Genomic DNA, 15,296 nt, shown 5'->3' on the forward strand with positions numbered 1-15,296 from the left:
AAATTCCCCATCCTCCCATTTTGTGAGGCAGCTCTAGTAACACCACTTAGGTTAAGAGAAATGAGCATCTTCAAGGTAGGAACCAATTTTCAGGCGTTAATTAAAAAAAAAAACCCTATTTCAATTTAAATTTATTATTAAGCTAACAAAAATATGACATGCTGCAGACAGGCGTAGATTTAAATAGCTGGTAGGCAAGTGTGGTAGTCTAAACACGCGTCGAAGCAACATTTGTGGGTTCGAGGACAGTAACCATCGTGAGGACAGACCTGTGGACATACCAGGAACATTAATACAAAATAAACATAAAGTACTTTTCTGCTCACTTTACTAAAAGTCTACTATGAAGCCTAAGCCATGAAGCCTAATCCATACCACTGGTAGTCCAACAGGTCGGTGGCGAGGACTGCACGCTCTGACGCGGGGACACGCTCCTGCGTGAGCTGATGGAGGAAGAAAACTATTTTACTAACCAAAAATACCCACGTATTTTCTTTCACCAGTGGTCAAAGTCAATGCTTACTCAAGGATGCGATAAATGGTCGTGATGGCGGGCTGCAGCAGTACACTAGTCCCCTGCGGGGTCCTACAGGTCGTCTACAGCGGTGTGCACAGGCTTGTCTTGCTATACGTCCGCCCTCTACCGTCTCTAGTTCATCCATAGCGTCATCGAGAGAGTCGTGGAACTCTTCTAGAGTTTCCTCCAGGTCCTCAGGAGGACCACCGAGCACAGACGCCACCAAGATAACCGACAGCAACAACTTCATCTGTTAAATAAAGATAATCTTAAATAAACGGTAATGTATATTACAAGAGTAACTTCGCGATGCAGTACACTTTTCCCCAAACTACTGAAAGTGGCTATGGACGTTTATGTACGAAGTAGTTTGTGTACATCATCGAGCCGTCCCACTATGCAGTTAGTATAGAAGTAGTTATAAACTAAGAGACGAAGGTGGAAAGTATTACCCAAATACTGTATGGACCAAAGTAAATAAATTTGAATTACGGACAAGACCTGTAGGAGCCGGCAGAGTGCCAGGAAAATTAAGTTAAGAATTTTCCACCCTACGCAGTGCAGCCAGAAGCTGGCAGTGGCTGTAATATTTGCAGCTGTAGGAACTTTTTTAAACTCTATTAAGAACCAATAGCGTCTATAAAAATGTTCCTTGAGAATTTTAAAGTCCAGAGAATGGGAAGCATGTAGAAATGTTCTACCTTTAAGAACTAAATATTTCTTGCACCGATACACGTACAAGCATTTTTATCAGTGTTTAAACAGCGTGGCAAGTTTTAACACGCCACAGTCCCTGACTCAACTTTCTTGAAATTTAGTTTCAATTCCCATACTTTTGTAGCAAGATTCAAGACCATTAAACTAACCGTTTTGAAGACTGTTTTAGTAACAAGTAAAAGTAACAGTTGTCGAACGCCAATTTTATTGTTAAGATCTAGTGGTAAAGACTAAAGCAGATTTTAAGTGACAAGGCACACTAATTATATTAACTAGGCCTAGTTTTAGTGTAGGCTTTAAAGTGCAAGAAGACAGTTATGCATGAACGGTATAAAGTTCGTTTAAAAAAGGTAAGTTTAAAGCAAAGATGTTACTCAAGAGAAAACTTAATCCGTTCCGCGACCTGCCTCCATTTTCAAGTACAAGGTTTGAACTTATTCGAGACACTATGCAAATAAGTTACTTTGCGAGAAAACCTTCACGTAGGAGTTTTTTTTTTTTTTTTTTTTTTTTTTTTTTTTACGCTGGACCGCTGTAGTTGTTAGTAGGCGTGTTTACAATTTAAAAAAACCGATAGTGGAGAGTTAATTTAAATTTAAGCATAAGTTTTGTATCTAGCTACGAAGTAGAACTACTCATGTTTACCAGTAAAAATTTAAGTAATCGATTTACGTAAAACTTCATTAAACCTCAACTACCATAATATTTAGTTAAACCAAAGATCCTTCATAAAATTACGTCTATTCGTCAACCACAAGAATTATTTAAACAACCAACTAAGTAAAATCCATGCATTATACAACTTACCATTATGAATAATAAAACTGGAGGAACTGCTTAATTGGAAGTCAGAGGGTGAATGAAAACTAGTCCGCCTTACCACCTTATATAAGCCCTTGTCTGTGACGTCATAACTACCTGGCGGTGGGAACCCGCACTACTCGTAATGACCTAAGTGTAGCTACAGGATCAGAACTACACTCGTGGTGTCCCGTCTTCCCAGCATTTTTTTGGTCACGTGACGGTCTGAGCTAAACGACCAACCGCCGATGAAAGTTTGTGTCATATACCCTTTATATACGCTCTTCACAGATTACCCATTTGCTCAGTATATGAGCATATATAAGAAGGAAAAGCTTGTCTGCCTTGTTACGAAGTCCACTGCACACAAGATTGCTCGTTGACATATTTTAAAACCAGCCTCACCTAACCCAAACGAACCTAATCCAGGCCGTTGCCACCTACCTAAATCACGGTAAAATAATAACAAAACAGGGAAGAACCCAAAACGTAATAAGTACCAACAAGGAAAATCCAACAAAATACGTTGGATTTATGTTTTCATCCATGCAATGAAAACATAACAATACAACTGACCACGGCCAGAGGAAAAAGGCACGCGCGCGCGCGCACACACACACACACACGAGCTGAATGAACACATCCCAAGGTCAGAGCTGCACAGAGCATACCTATTAATTATTTAATTTATTTATATATATACAAGAAGGTACATTGGGTTTACAAGAGTACATAGAATTGATGTTTTTACATTCTTGTAAAGCCACTAACACGCATAGCGTTTAGGGCAAATCCTTAATCTAACATAATTTTAAGTAGGTAATTTTTTTTACATACAACACATATACGGCTCAGTCGCAACTAGCCTGAAAGGGAGACATCTCCGAACCTCGCAACAGAATCACACGCACACTTAAGGCCCCATAAACAAAGGGGAACAAGACAGCACAATGGCAAAGACAAATTCATGGCAATACTTATGGCAACGTTGGACACCGCCCAAGAGCAGGACAAGGATGGCAACTCACGGGCCAAATAAAATAGCCTAATACATTAAACCCTCACATACAGCCAAACACTGGAAGTCATTCAACAGTGGAGACGGAGCCCCAACTCACGTGTCAAGAATACATAACAACGACTACGTGTATATACATACATCATAACGATTTGTCCAAATTTTGCTTGTCAGTTTTAAAGAATGAAGAAAAATTTTATTTTATTTTTTTTTTAAGCTGCATCTCTTATGAACCCACCCCTGTCCTTGTATGGCAGTGCACAATAGAAAGTTGTTTTTTACATATTAGTACATTAAAACATTGATTGTGACCATGATATCTATATGCTTCAGCCTACAGTTCAGACCTACTGTCTTTTGAATGACCCTCTGTCCCTGTGTGACAGCGAATGCCAGCATTATCCTCACTTTAATAAGACTTCATTAAAAACCTCAGATTAGGCAAAATTGTAATTAAATTGTGTCAATAAAGATGTTAATAACATTAGAGCAGCAACATCTGTTTACTGGGTACTCCTCAGTGTTGACCTTTAAGACTACTGTTCATTTTAATTTTCCATTTTGTTCACAGCTTAAAGAATGAAAAAAATTACATAATTCCGTTGCCAGCTTGTACCAGGGAACAAAACTCTCACTATCCCGGCTAGTTTAATCACGTTCTGGCCTCTTGCCATTAAGAGACTATTTTTCTACGCTAGCCTAACTATTTAATGGTCACTGTAGAACTCGGTTCACAATACATTGACCCCTGGTAGGTCGAAACGTTTGTGACCGTTTCCTTGCATCCCGATGCCTCTGTTCACCTAATAATAAACATGGACTTTGGACCCAGGCGACTGTTGTGTGCTGCATCATATGGAAGGTTAGTCGGTGGCCTAGTGATGACCACGATTAGAGTAACAAATTGACTGATCCAAACATTGGGTAACAGTTTTATTTAAAAGTTTTTGATAGTGTTTAAGTGTCATACTGGTTGAGCGTGTTCACTTGAAAATTACAGTATGGTCCAGTGGGCCGTTTCCTTTGGTCCAGTTCGTCAGAGCATGTCGCGTTCCCACAAAGTTTGTATGATATTGTTTGATGCAGATAAAGGAGTATTGCCAGGGATATATTCACCACAAGGTTTTATTCTGCTTCTCTGTGTATTTGCACACAAAGTTTACTTTAGTCTGGGGCTAAAGTAAAGTTGCTTGTTGAGCAAGAAGCTCCTGTCACGACCTCCATAACTCTCCAGTTTGATTGGCCTTGATAACCCTCCTGTAGGTTGACAGGCCTTGATAACCCTCCCGAGGATGACAGGCCTTAATAACCTTCCTGTAGGTTGACAGACCTTGATAACCCTCCCAAGATTAACAGGCTTTAATACCCTCCAGAGGTTGCCATGTCTCATTCCCAAACCAAACCACAACCCAAAGAACGTTTTAACAATGACGTTCCACAACGCCGTGATAGGCTTCATGGAGGGTAGGGGGGTGGGGGGAGACTGCTATATATAAGGTTCCGGGAGGCCGAACACCCACACTTGCCTTAGGGCCTCGTTATCACGGTAACTCGTTACTCTGAGCATAATGGTTAGTGTAAGAATGATTATTGGAGAGACTTGCTGCGCTATAATTTTAATGTTTATTAGTATGCGTTTGGGACTACAATTTTATTTTCACTTCTTAATATTTATTGTACGAAATAAAGTATCTTAATCTGTATTTAAACTTTGGGTCATTCTTGCAGCTGTAGAATTATCGTTACATAATAATCTTGAATCCTTTTGGTGCTTCAGAGGTACTTGTCACTAAATATACTAATCGAATTTATAGGCTGCGTCAGGATTTTCCTCTTCTGTGGAATTAATTCATTAACGTTTAACTTTAGATAATTTCTCAAATTTGATTATTTTTAAGTTCAAGTAAATTCAGAGGGACTCTTCTCTGCCTAGAGCCCGGAAGATGCTAGGCTCTTACAACCTGTCTTCTTAATAGAACGTCGTATTTTGACGTACTGTACCCAAGGCCAAAAACATTAATTCCTAGAAAATGGTTCCGGCTTGCAAAATTGACACTATACCTTTTTCTGTTTTGGGTTCTCTGGTAGGTTAGGATGAGGGCACATTAGTACGAAAGTTTCTTGATGTTGTGAAACCTTAGGAGAATAGGCTGACTTTTCAAAATTTTTAAGTGTATTTGTATTGTTCCATTGTAATTCTTAAATCATTGTTTATCGCGTTCTTTCCCCCCCATCCCCTACACAATGAATGATCTTAAGGATGGTTTCCTCCTGTTAGCTGTGTATTGTAGTGGTGACTATGGTGGTGGCGGCGTCGCTGGCCCGCCCTCACGACGACACCAGGGACTGCCACACTTACTGCGTCAAACCTGAAGGGCGCCACAGAGGCTCGACATACTGCTGTGGCCCAGATCAAGTTCCATACTTGAAGGAAGAAAGTTAGTAACTTCCTCGCTAGTTAAAATGCTCTACTAATTGACACGTTTGCTACTATAGTGTTCCTTCCACAGAACATCGTGGCGTGTGTGAAGCTCCTCTGAAACGTTGCTCGAAGCGTCCTGCTGCTCGAACCAAGGTGAGACCATTTAACTTAGAGCTTTAGCGAATGCTCACACTTTATGGCACAAATTGTACTACTTATGTTAAATGTATTTCACTAATTGCAAATGCTATTAATATGCTTTGATAGCTAATAACTCTACTACTCTGCCACAGATGTGCCCGCATGATGGCCACTGTCCGACGAACCAAAAGTGCTGCTTCGACACGTGTCTCGACTACCATACTTGTAAACCTCCACTTGGGCTCTGACTCCTCCCGCACAAGATTTGTTTTTTTTAAACTAGTATTATAGGTATAATCTTTGTTCTATTAAAATTTAAACTTAAATCTTTTTAGTTTTAAATGAGTGTTTGTCCACTACTATTTCCACTGACCTATACAACAGCCCGGCATAAAATTGCCGCGGACACAAGATAAATTTGATTGCCCTCACAGATCCGATGGACATACACAACCTAACAGGCAGTTAATGTTGCGAGCCGGTATGATTTATGGTAAGTCATATTTTTTGACATTGGAGATTTTTTATGTAAAGCTACAATAACTAGAGGCAACCCGTCCTCGGACCAAGTCCATTCCATCCAGCGGTTGACCCCCACAGACGTATTCATAAATCTTAACATGCTGTTCATTCAAAACAGAACTTTTCTCAGATATAAATTGTATTTTGTGCATAATTAGGCACTGGTTAGATGTTTAAGTTCTGTAGGCGATTATTTGTAGTAAAAGGGTGAAGCATTTACAGCGTTGTGGTTCAAACAATTAGTTAGTGAAGTACTTGTGAACAAAGGAGTCGTGTGTAAACAGATTTCCGTTCATAAACAGGGGTTTGGCGGGTGGATGGAATGTACTTCGGATCGTTGGAGGACTGACTGCTAGAGGACAGGTTGAATAATTACCAATACAGTAAAGCACACTACTAATTTGGCATAGTTCCCTCGTGTACTAATCTGTTTAGGACAACTTGCTCCACACTTAAAAGTAACTTGCAAAAGAGGTAATACTCGAACGCCAAGTCTCTTCTCTGCATCTATATGCACGCTTCAGGACTAACTCCACCAATCGCCTAAAACCTTCAATCTCTATAGTCGCAAAACTATACTTTCAGTTCGTTACTAAATATTTAAATAAGAATAATGTAAATGTCACTACATTTTATATAAATTCTATATTTTCTCTACCAATCCATCATCCAAAACAGACGGTACCTGTAGTTACTGACAACTTGACAGGGCAGTTTGTAATAAACAAAACTAGTCTAAATTTATTGTTAAGATGACAACTTGATAAAGTGTCCCATGAACACTTACTTATCAAAAGTATCCGAGCCTATATATCGTTCGCTTTGCGTTTTTGTTCCCGTATTGGCATCCTTGGTGACATTTAGCGCCCTCTGATTATTCTGCACATTTATAGTGCTACATAGCCTACCCGGTTTGGCGCCTTTTGATAATTACTTATATAGGCAATCTTGGGTTTAATCTCTCACATGCATAAATACTTTGCTATATGCCAAGGGTCTCTTAGTACAGTAGGCTTCGTTCTAGATTCAATCAGGACTGGTTAGATTCAGGCCATAAATGGATGGCCAAGGTTCCTTTCGCCTAATGGGCCTGTTCACCTTGGCAGTCACGTAAGGGCATACGAATACACTGAAGTGCAAAAGGCCTGGTAACGGTGGACAAATCCATCACGCCAGTTACACACACAGTAACTAAATTTTACAATAAGCTCACATTAGCGAGTCATCCGAAGGAATAGTTCTCTTCTTGGACAGGAAATGGATTTTTTTTTTTTTTTTTTTGCCAAACGGATTCTGGCCTAATCAATCTTAAAGTTTGTGGTTGTTTAGCTACACAACTTAACCAATGACGAGGGAGTTAGTGGCTCTGATACGGTATACGGAGTGGGCGGCTCGAGGTTTAGCTCGGTCTCCCCTTAAGTCTTTGGAAACGTTAAATTTAGGATCATTGATGGATAAAACGTACAACCTAATTTGTTTTTAGTTCTAACCATTAGTAAAGGTTGCTAGAAGCTGATTATAATTTTGTTTTGAGTCTTGTCAGAAGTAATTTATTCTTAGCGCTTTAATAGCGGTCGTCGTGAAGCGAAGACGTCAATATATAAGAAAACGTAACCATCTTTTATCACATACTGCAGGAGAAATGAAAGTCCCAACACGGATGACTACTAGCGTGGGTCCCCACGAACCGTGCTTTCAGGAACCTGTGCAATGAGTCATTCAGAACTTTGTATACCATATAAGTAAAGACCAATACTGGAGTATGCGGCCCCAGCATGGAGCCCGTACCTAGTCGGGCACAAGACGAAGCTGGAGAAAGTAAAGAGGTATGCCACTGTCTTCCTAACACTGTCTTCCTTCCATTAAAGACAGTGTTTATACTCTATTCCCTCACATTTTAGTTTCCTTACTAAAGACTGTCCCTTCACAAATGGCACGTGCACATATTTAACAAAGTTATCCTACAAGTTTAAATATTAGTTAGAACGTAGTATTTTGTTAGTTCCAGATTTAGTAATTTCGTTAAGTTACTAATTTATAGCTTCATACTAGGCTGCTTCTCTACTCTTAGTATCCTTGTGTTAGGCATTATTTGATCATCTCAAGTGTTATTATTAGTAAACTCTCCCACTTGTGGTAATCTTTTTAAAATAGCAAGTGGGCCTCGTTACCTCTTACAGTTCATTTAATGTTTTCAGGGCTCTTGTTTGCAGACAACCGGAGTAAAAATAGAAAAAATTATATAGACACTTGTTAGAAGGATTAAGTTTCAGGGTTTTCAAACGCAAGTAGACCATTACACTAATTTATATTAAAGCATATAGTGTCAAGTACCAGTCTAGTTATGTATTAAAACTAATCTTTTAAGCCTGTGGTAATCTTCACTGGGCGGGTTTGCAGGTGTGGTGGTCTAGACACGTGTCAAAACAACATTTTTCGTCGCGGGAACAGTGGCCATCATGGGGACACAAGCGTGGCTGTAGAAAAAAAAAGTTACTTAATGAAAGTAGCCTTTTCTATGATGAGATTTTTATAAGAACTTAACCCCCCCCCCCCCCCCCATGACTGAAAAGAAAAAATAAAGTACGTACTTTAGCGAAGGCGGCAAAGCGACCAGTGCATTGCTTCAATGGAGGAGCACAGCTGCCACGGTGATCTGAGAAGAAAATAAGTATTACCGTATCGTTTTGTAATTACAAGTCAGTTATATTTTCTTGTTTTAAATACTCACGTTGTTCCCTCTTAATAGGGAGGCCTTCTGGGCCACAGCAGTAGTTTTCGCCTTTATTGGGACCTGCGGGTTTCCTGCAGTAGTAGTTACACCCGTCGGGCCGTTCAGGGCCGCCAAACACACCCACCAACAACATCATCATTACCACCACAACACTCAACTGTAACAAGAGTAATTACTCCAGAATTAACACAAGATCAAACAACAAACTCTAATATGCAATTTAAATACCTAAATCCCTTGTACCAACCATTATCACAAATTATGGCAGGAAGACAAGTATATGGAAGAGACTGTGTAAGAAGTGTGACGCCCAAACGGCTTCAACCCTCTTTTATACTCAAGAAGATCCCTCCCCCCCCCCCACGTCCAGTCATGAGTGGGGGAGGGAGGACATAACGACCCAAAAGACTGTTAAGGGCCAATGTCCTTGGTTTGGTTTTAGCTTATTAACCCCTAGAGGGTTATTAAGGCTACCACATAACCTTACGAACCAACCAGCAAGTTACTAGTGTTATGGATCATCAACAGTGAAGACGACGTAGTTTTAATCTGAAGTCATCACTTTTCTATCTAAAAAAACAACTATTCCAAACTATCTGCGAGTAAATGTACAGTAATTGTCTCTTTGAATGTGACGCGTCATAAAGGTAGAAGGGACTGCAGGAGGTCTGTTGGCACACGCGAGGCTTCTCCTGTTTATAAACTATTCAACTACGCGGGATTTGTTCTAAACTATAAGTTACAAAGTAACCTGCTCCATTCTGTAACCTGTTCCACCCGGAAGCAGGAGAGAGAACTATTGAGTGCTGACTTTATTATATGTTGCACAGACGTGGGAATTATTTTTTCTTTTTATTTGGTAAACACAAAAACAGCATCACAGAAAACATCATCATCATCCACATTGACAAGGCAAGAAACACATGAACAAAACTTAAGAACAGTAAAACACAAACAAAAGTCGTACGATACACACAATGGCAACATAAACATAGGTAACATTTAAACAGAAAAGAAACATCAGCATAGCACTATAGTAGGCATCCATCAGTCTCAGGAGACTACGGTGTTGCGCTCTGGTTGTCGGTCTGGAGTGGCCTCTCCAGGGCGCAAAGCCAGGGTAGGTTGATATGGAGGAGAAGCTGTTACCCAGGCAGCAGGACCCCCCAATCCACGGCGCCGAGAGTTTCCAATGGTAAGGCGAACGCTAATACGATTGGTTCCAGCGCCGTCGCAGGAATTGTGAGTTCCGGGGTTGACCTCGAAGCACTATAATCAACAATATTATAGTTATAGCACTATAACCCAACAATAACCAGGCAAGAGACACATGAAAAAAAAATAACCGTATTTCACAGCACATCAAAGCAAAGAAAACAACACAAACCAAGAACCCACACACACATACACACACAGTTAATCATCAATATATTTATCCGGAAATAGACGACGAGGGTCTTCCTGTAGGCATCCCACGGAGCCCACAACTCCGCAGACGAGTTAACGTGACCACGCGATCCCCGCGAGCGATACATGAAGTCAGGAACATTCTGCTCGGCGCCCTCCCCCACGGGGGCGGAAGTCACGGGAAGAGGCCGCACAGAGCTCGGCGGCGCAGACGGTGGAACCATAAGGGGCTGGAGCACAGGAGCCGGCCGGACAGAGGACGGCAACACAGCGGGCATAGTCGCAGGGGACAAAATGACAAGAGGGCGATGGCGGAGGTCACAGACATGGACGCCAGAGCCACGGGGGCCGCAGGAACAGAATCTTTCTTAAGAACCAGCACTAAGTCCCATCCCTCTCCCGCAACCTCGGTCGGCGTCATAACCTCCCAACCCAGGGAACCAGGAACCGGGGATGCAGAGGCAGCCGGAGAAGACACAGGACCAAGTGACAATCTCATCACAGGACCCATCACCGCTGCAACACGGCCCACAGGAGCCGCAGGCACCCCAACATCGTCGCCCACATCACCATCCACTGAAGACGGGGGAGCCGGGGACAACCATTAGCCAGTGGCAACCATTATGTCACACAATCTTGAAGACGTTTTGTACTACCCGTATTCATTTGGTTTCTGATCTATTATATCTGCTTTTTATACTGCTGCTTTCAAGCCTTTTGGAGTCAGTAACTTCTATTAGACCAGACTGCTTGGAACAATAGACTTAACAGATGGGAATACTAAGGTCAAATTCAACCGTGTTCGCAAACTGAAGTCAGCTCTTTGGTTCATTAACTGTTGGGGAAGTAAGTAAATAAGTAATTATCAAAAGAAGGCACCAAACCGGGAAGGTTATGGAGCACCATCAAATGTGCGGAATAATCAGAGGGCGCTAAATATCACCAATAATGTCAATACGAGAACAAAAACGCATAAGGCAAACGATATCAAAAGTATCCTAGTCACCAAGAATTCTATTGAGGGACAGGTGACCGCGAGGGGCGGTCGGAAAGCAAGACACACGCTCGTCCTGGAAACTGTTGGAGAAAATATCCTGCAGTTCCGGTCTTTATCAATCTAGAACAGATTGACTTCTTTTCCATTCTTGAGTTTCATAATACCGACCTATATTACTGTGTCATACTTTCATATTTAGAAATTAGTGTACGGTTGTGGTCGCTTCAGTTATGGCGGCGAATTACGTGAGAATAGTACAAGTGGTTACCTTGAGCTGTAGTCAAAACAGGTCTAATCTTAGTGGGAAAAGATGAGGAAGGCGGGTCCTCTTATTCCAGTCAAGATATATAGGCCAAAATCTAGCTCGTAGTCTCAGGCGTCTTCTCAACGACGCAGAACTAAGTGTGGTCGTCTTCTGCACGGCTGTCATCCACCAATCATAACTGCTTCAGTTAAAGGATGAAACCCTCCCTGAGGCGGACACGTTGAATGTGGGTTATTCCACATTGCATAGTTTCATCCACGTACGTTCTGGGTATATTTAACCGCAGCAAAATTAACCTTTTGAAGTCTGAATATACACTAGTTTAGAACCAAGGATTTTGTCCGTCCTAAATTCAAAAATTTCACTGTGCAGGTTAGTTAATTTGTAGCCTTATACTAGGCTGCTTCTCTACTCTCACTATCCTCGTGTTGGTCACAGTTTGATCATCGCAACTGGCATTTGTGGTTACTACTACGCTCCCACTTGTGTTAATCATTAAGATTGCAAGTGGACCTTGTTACCTCTGCTATAGATGCAATGTTTGCAGGGCTATCAAGACCAAAATGGAAATTTAATGGCATTTGTATAAAAATCATGAGTCTTCAAATTTCCCAATAATCTCTGGAAAAGCCTTTTAGTATAATACTAGAAAAGTAGCATAACCAGATTAGGGCATAGCATCATTATGAAGAAAGCCCTGAAGTTTGGAATATAGCAGGTCCCTCAAGAAAAAAATTAGTAATGACAAAACCCCCACGCCAACAATAAAAAAATCTTGCCATTTTCGTAGAGGTTCAATAATTCCGTTTAATAGATGCAAGGAATAATATCCACAATATGCTAGGTAAGACTACGTGAAAGTAAGTAATTATCAAAAGGCACCAAACCGGGAAGGCTATATAGCACCATCAAATGTGCGGGATAATCAGAGGGCGCTAAATATCACCAAGGATGCCAAGACGAGAACAGAAACGCACAAGGCGAACGGTATCAAAAGCATCAGTCACCAAGAATACTATAGAGACAAGCGACCGCGAGGGACGGTCGGAAAACAAGTAATTATCAAAAGAAGGCACCAAAGGTCGGAAAACAAGATACGCTCGTCCTGGAAGTCAGGACATTCAAGGATATGCACGACCGTAAGAGCAATACAACTAGGACAATTAAGGAGCAGGGCGGCGCGCCAAGTGGCCACGAGTTAAGCGAGTATGGCCAATACGCAACCTCGCTAGAGCCGTTTCCCATCGCTGGTTACCGCGGTAGGAGGACGGCCACGAGGACAACTTGAGAACGTAGTTTGTTACCAGTAACAGACGACCAACAAGCCTGCCAACGGTAAGGATGGAGGAATGAATAACTAGGTAAAGTTTGAATAACTACATTAAAGTAAACCAAACATTCAAGATAAAAGGTGTAAGCGTTTGAATCTTTTAATACAGAGTGACTTTTCCCTATTTATAACCGATTCAATAATGGCAATTCTGGGCAAAAAAAAAATTAGAACAGCACTAAACTTTGGGGAAACACCGGCAACACTGACTACCTCCCTCGCAGTGTTTATATTCTATCCAGCAAGCGTTCTAAAGTCTTCGTCCCGTTATCACACTTATACCGTTTACAGAAATATGACCTAGGTCGAAGTCGGCTCTAACTTTACGTTGGAGGTTTTGCATCTTTTTACAACTTTGTCGAAGGCGTTCACCACCTCCCCCCCCCCCCTTTAGTTATGAGCATTTAATATATACTCACTTTACCTTTCACTAGCGTGTAAAAAAAAAAAAAAAAAAAAAAAAAAAAAAAAAAAAACCCACAGAGTAGCAAAAGCAAGTAATTATCAAAAGGCACCAAACCGGGAAGGCTATGTAGCACCATCAAGTATGCAGAATAATCAGAGGACGCCAAATATCACCAAGGATCCCAGTACTAGAACAAACGCATAAGGCAAACGATATCAAAAGTATCAGTCACCAAGAATGCTATCGAGGGACAGGTCCAGAGTAGCAAGAGGTTCGCCCTCTACAATATGGTATCTCCAGGCAACTAAATTAGCAACTTTAAATACCCCAAAGGAATCTACCACGGAAATAGTTTAGTTATATAAACTACGTCTGTTACAGATGCAACCGAGAGATTTGTACACCAAGAGAGGAATGCATCTTTTGCTACACTGTCACAAAATAGCCGTTACTTCATCTCTTGGAATGTGAAGCAACTAAGGACCTTAGAAGAGCTCCTTAATCTTGTAGTAACCACCCTGAAGCCATCAACACTGCCACTGTTCTTGTCAGCGGACAGCAGCATGGACGCCCTCTAATACTGTCAAGCAGTATCTTCCCGGGACAGCAGTGTCACTATTAAATACAATCTCAGAACACTGATATGTACAGAATTTGTTTTTTTATCACTTGTGGGCTGTTCATGCCACCTCTTGTTTGGCTTAATCTTTATCAATCATCTGTACTAGCGGTTGACAAGGGCATCGAAAAGCTCAATAGTTTACCAATATAATTGGATCTTCCCACTAGTATTTTAAATTACGTAATATAGAGTAAAGGGTTCAACTTTGAAGAATATCAAGTAAACAATTATTTTTTATTCAAGTTACAGCAATGCCAAGTATATTATCTAAAAAATACAAAAATTATGACGGCAGTCATCTTTATAGGGCGGGTTTGCAAGTGTGGTGGTCGAGACACGTGTCAAAACAGCATTTTTCATCACGGGAACAGTGGCCATCATGGGGACACAAGCGTGGCTGTAGAGGAAAAATAAGATGTATTAATTTGAAAAGTTTTCCATAAAACAAAAAAACAAAAATTCCACCTCACCATGATGAAAGACCTCGTACCTGAACGAAGGCTGCAAGGCGACCAGTACACTGTTGCAATGGAGGAGCACAGCTGCCACGGTGATCTGAGGAAAGGGAAATAAATGTTACCATACCGTTTTGTAACTACAAGTCAATTATATTCACTTGTTTTAAATACTCACGTTGTTCCCTCTTAATAGGGAGGCCTTCTGGGCCACAGCAGTAGTTTTCGCCTTTATTGGGACCTGCGGGTTTCCTGCAGTAGTAGTTACACCCGTCGGGCCGTTCAGGGCCGCCAAACACACCCACCAACAACATCATTACCACCACAACACTCAACTGTAACAAGAGTAATTACTCCAGAATTAACACAAGATCTAACAATATAATGTACGCTAATATAAAATTTAAATACCTAAATCCCTTGTACCAACCATTATCACAAATTATGGCAGGAAGACAAGTATATGGAAGAGACTGTGTGAGGAGTGTGACGCCCAAACGGCTTCAACCCTCTTATATACTCAGGAAGATCCCTCCCCCCCCCCACCTCCAGTCATGCGTGGGGGAGGGAGGACATAACGACCCAAGATCCTGTTAAGGGCCAGTGTCCTTGGTTTGGATTTAGCTTATTAACCCCTAGAGGGTTATTAAGGCTACCACATAACCTTACGAATCAACCAGCAAGTTACTAGTGTTATGGAACGTCAATAGTCAAGACGACGTAGTTTTAATCTGAAGTAATCACTTTTCTATCTAAAAAAAACAACTATTCCAAACTATCTGCGAGTGAATGTACAGTAATTGTCTCTTTGAATATGACGTACCATAAAGCTAAAGGAGACTGCAGGATGTTCAGTCCAGAGTTCTAACGAGTCGTACAAACTGTTACGAACAGTGCAAGATGTGGCATGGAGAACAAAAGTGGGATATGTAGGGGGTGGGA

At 41.2% G+C, this 15,296-nt stretch overlaps 3 protein-coding genes and 1 long non-coding RNA gene across 5 annotated transcripts; 1 reads left to right on the forward strand and 3 right to left on the reverse strand.

The window, feature by feature from the left end:
• Positions 1-118: 118 nt before the first annotated feature.
• LOC123768293 (uncharacterized) lies at positions 119-2,196 on the reverse strand. Of its 2 annotated transcripts, none has more exons than XR_011223228.1 (4): positions 2,153-2,173; positions 524-767; positions 376-443; positions 119-269 (listed from the first exon to the last, which is right to left on the reverse strand). XR_011223228.1 is itself a non-coding variant. In XM_045758754.2 (4 exons), the coding sequence occupies exons 1-4, from the start codon at positions 2,042-2,044 to the stop codon at positions 180-182; spliced, it is 405 nt and encodes a 134-aa protein (XP_045614710.2). In that variant the 5' UTR covers positions 2,045-2,196; the 3' UTR covers positions 119-179. The 2 variants fall into 2 exon arrangements, 1 of the variants encoding a protein (XP_045614710.2); XM_045758754.2 differs by having other exon boundaries at positions 2,042-2,196.
• A 2,286-nt stretch (positions 2,197-4,482) lies between these two features.
• On the forward strand, positions 4,483-5,942 carry LOC123768292 (uncharacterized). The gene is made up of 4 exons (XM_045758753.2): positions 4,483-4,624; positions 5,332-5,491; positions 5,564-5,628; positions 5,769-5,942. The coding sequence occupies exons 1-4, from the start codon at positions 4,622-4,624 to the stop codon at positions 5,862-5,864; spliced, it is 324 nt and encodes a 107-aa protein (XP_045614709.1). The 5' UTR covers positions 4,483-4,621; the 3' UTR covers positions 5,865-5,942.
• Positions 5,943-8,429: 2,487 nt separating this feature from the next.
• Positions 8,430-9,237, reverse strand: LOC138349651 (uncharacterized). The gene is made up of 4 exons (XM_069306827.1): positions 9,120-9,237; positions 8,870-9,029; positions 8,730-8,794; positions 8,430-8,615 (listed from the first exon to the last, which is right to left on the reverse strand). Exons 1-4 carry the CDS (start codon positions 9,120-9,122, stop codon positions 8,520-8,522), a joined length of 324 nt encoding a protein of 107 aa, XP_069162928.1. The 5' UTR covers positions 9,123-9,237; the 3' UTR covers positions 8,430-8,519.
• A 4,884-nt stretch (positions 9,238-14,121) lies between these two features.
• On the reverse strand, positions 14,122-14,916 carry LOC123768291 (uncharacterized). Its single transcript, XR_011223229.1, has 4 exons — positions 14,785-14,916; positions 14,533-14,689; positions 14,390-14,454; positions 14,122-14,296 (listed from the first exon to the last, which is right to left on the reverse strand). It is a non-coding gene; the product is annotated as an uncharacterized lncRNA (long non-coding RNA).
• Between the last annotated feature and the right edge of the window lie 380 nt (positions 14,917-15,296).

The sequence above is a fragment of the Procambarus clarkii genome, chromosome 59 (genome assembly GCF_040958095.1).
Source record: "Procambarus clarkii isolate CNS0578487 chromosome 59, FALCON_Pclarkii_2.0, whole genome shotgun sequence".
NCBI classification, from domain to species: Eukaryota; Metazoa; Arthropoda; class Malacostraca; order Decapoda; family Cambaridae; genus Procambarus; species Procambarus clarkii.

Coding starts and splice junctions, on each gene's coding strand:
- LOC123768293 (XM_045758754.2), bottom strand. Junction 444..523: donor ACCATTTATCGCATCCTTGA/GTAAGCATTGAC, acceptor TTCCTCCATCAG/CTCACGCAGGAGCGTGTCCC. Junction 270..375: donor GACCTGTTGGACTACCAGTG/GTATGGATTAGG, acceptor GTATGTCCACAG/GTCTGTCCTCACGATGGTTA.
- LOC123768292 (XM_045758753.2), top strand. Junction 5,492..5,563: donor TCCATACTTGAAGGAAGAAA/GTTAGTAACTTC, acceptor TTCCTTCCACAG/AACATCGTGGCGTGTGTGAA. Junction 5,629..5,768: donor GTCCTGCTGCTCGAACCAAG/GTGAGACCATTT, acceptor ACTCTGCCACAG/ATGTGCCCGCATGATGGCCA.
- LOC138349651 (XM_069306827.1), bottom strand. Junction 8,795..8,869: donor CCCTATTAAGAGGGAACAAC/GTGAGTATTTAA, acceptor TTTTCTTCTCAG/ATCACCGTGGCAGCTGTGCT. Junction 8,616..8,729: donor GCTTTGCCGCCTTCGCTAAA/GTACGTACTTTA, acceptor TTTTTTCTACAG/CCACGCTTGTGTCCCCATGA.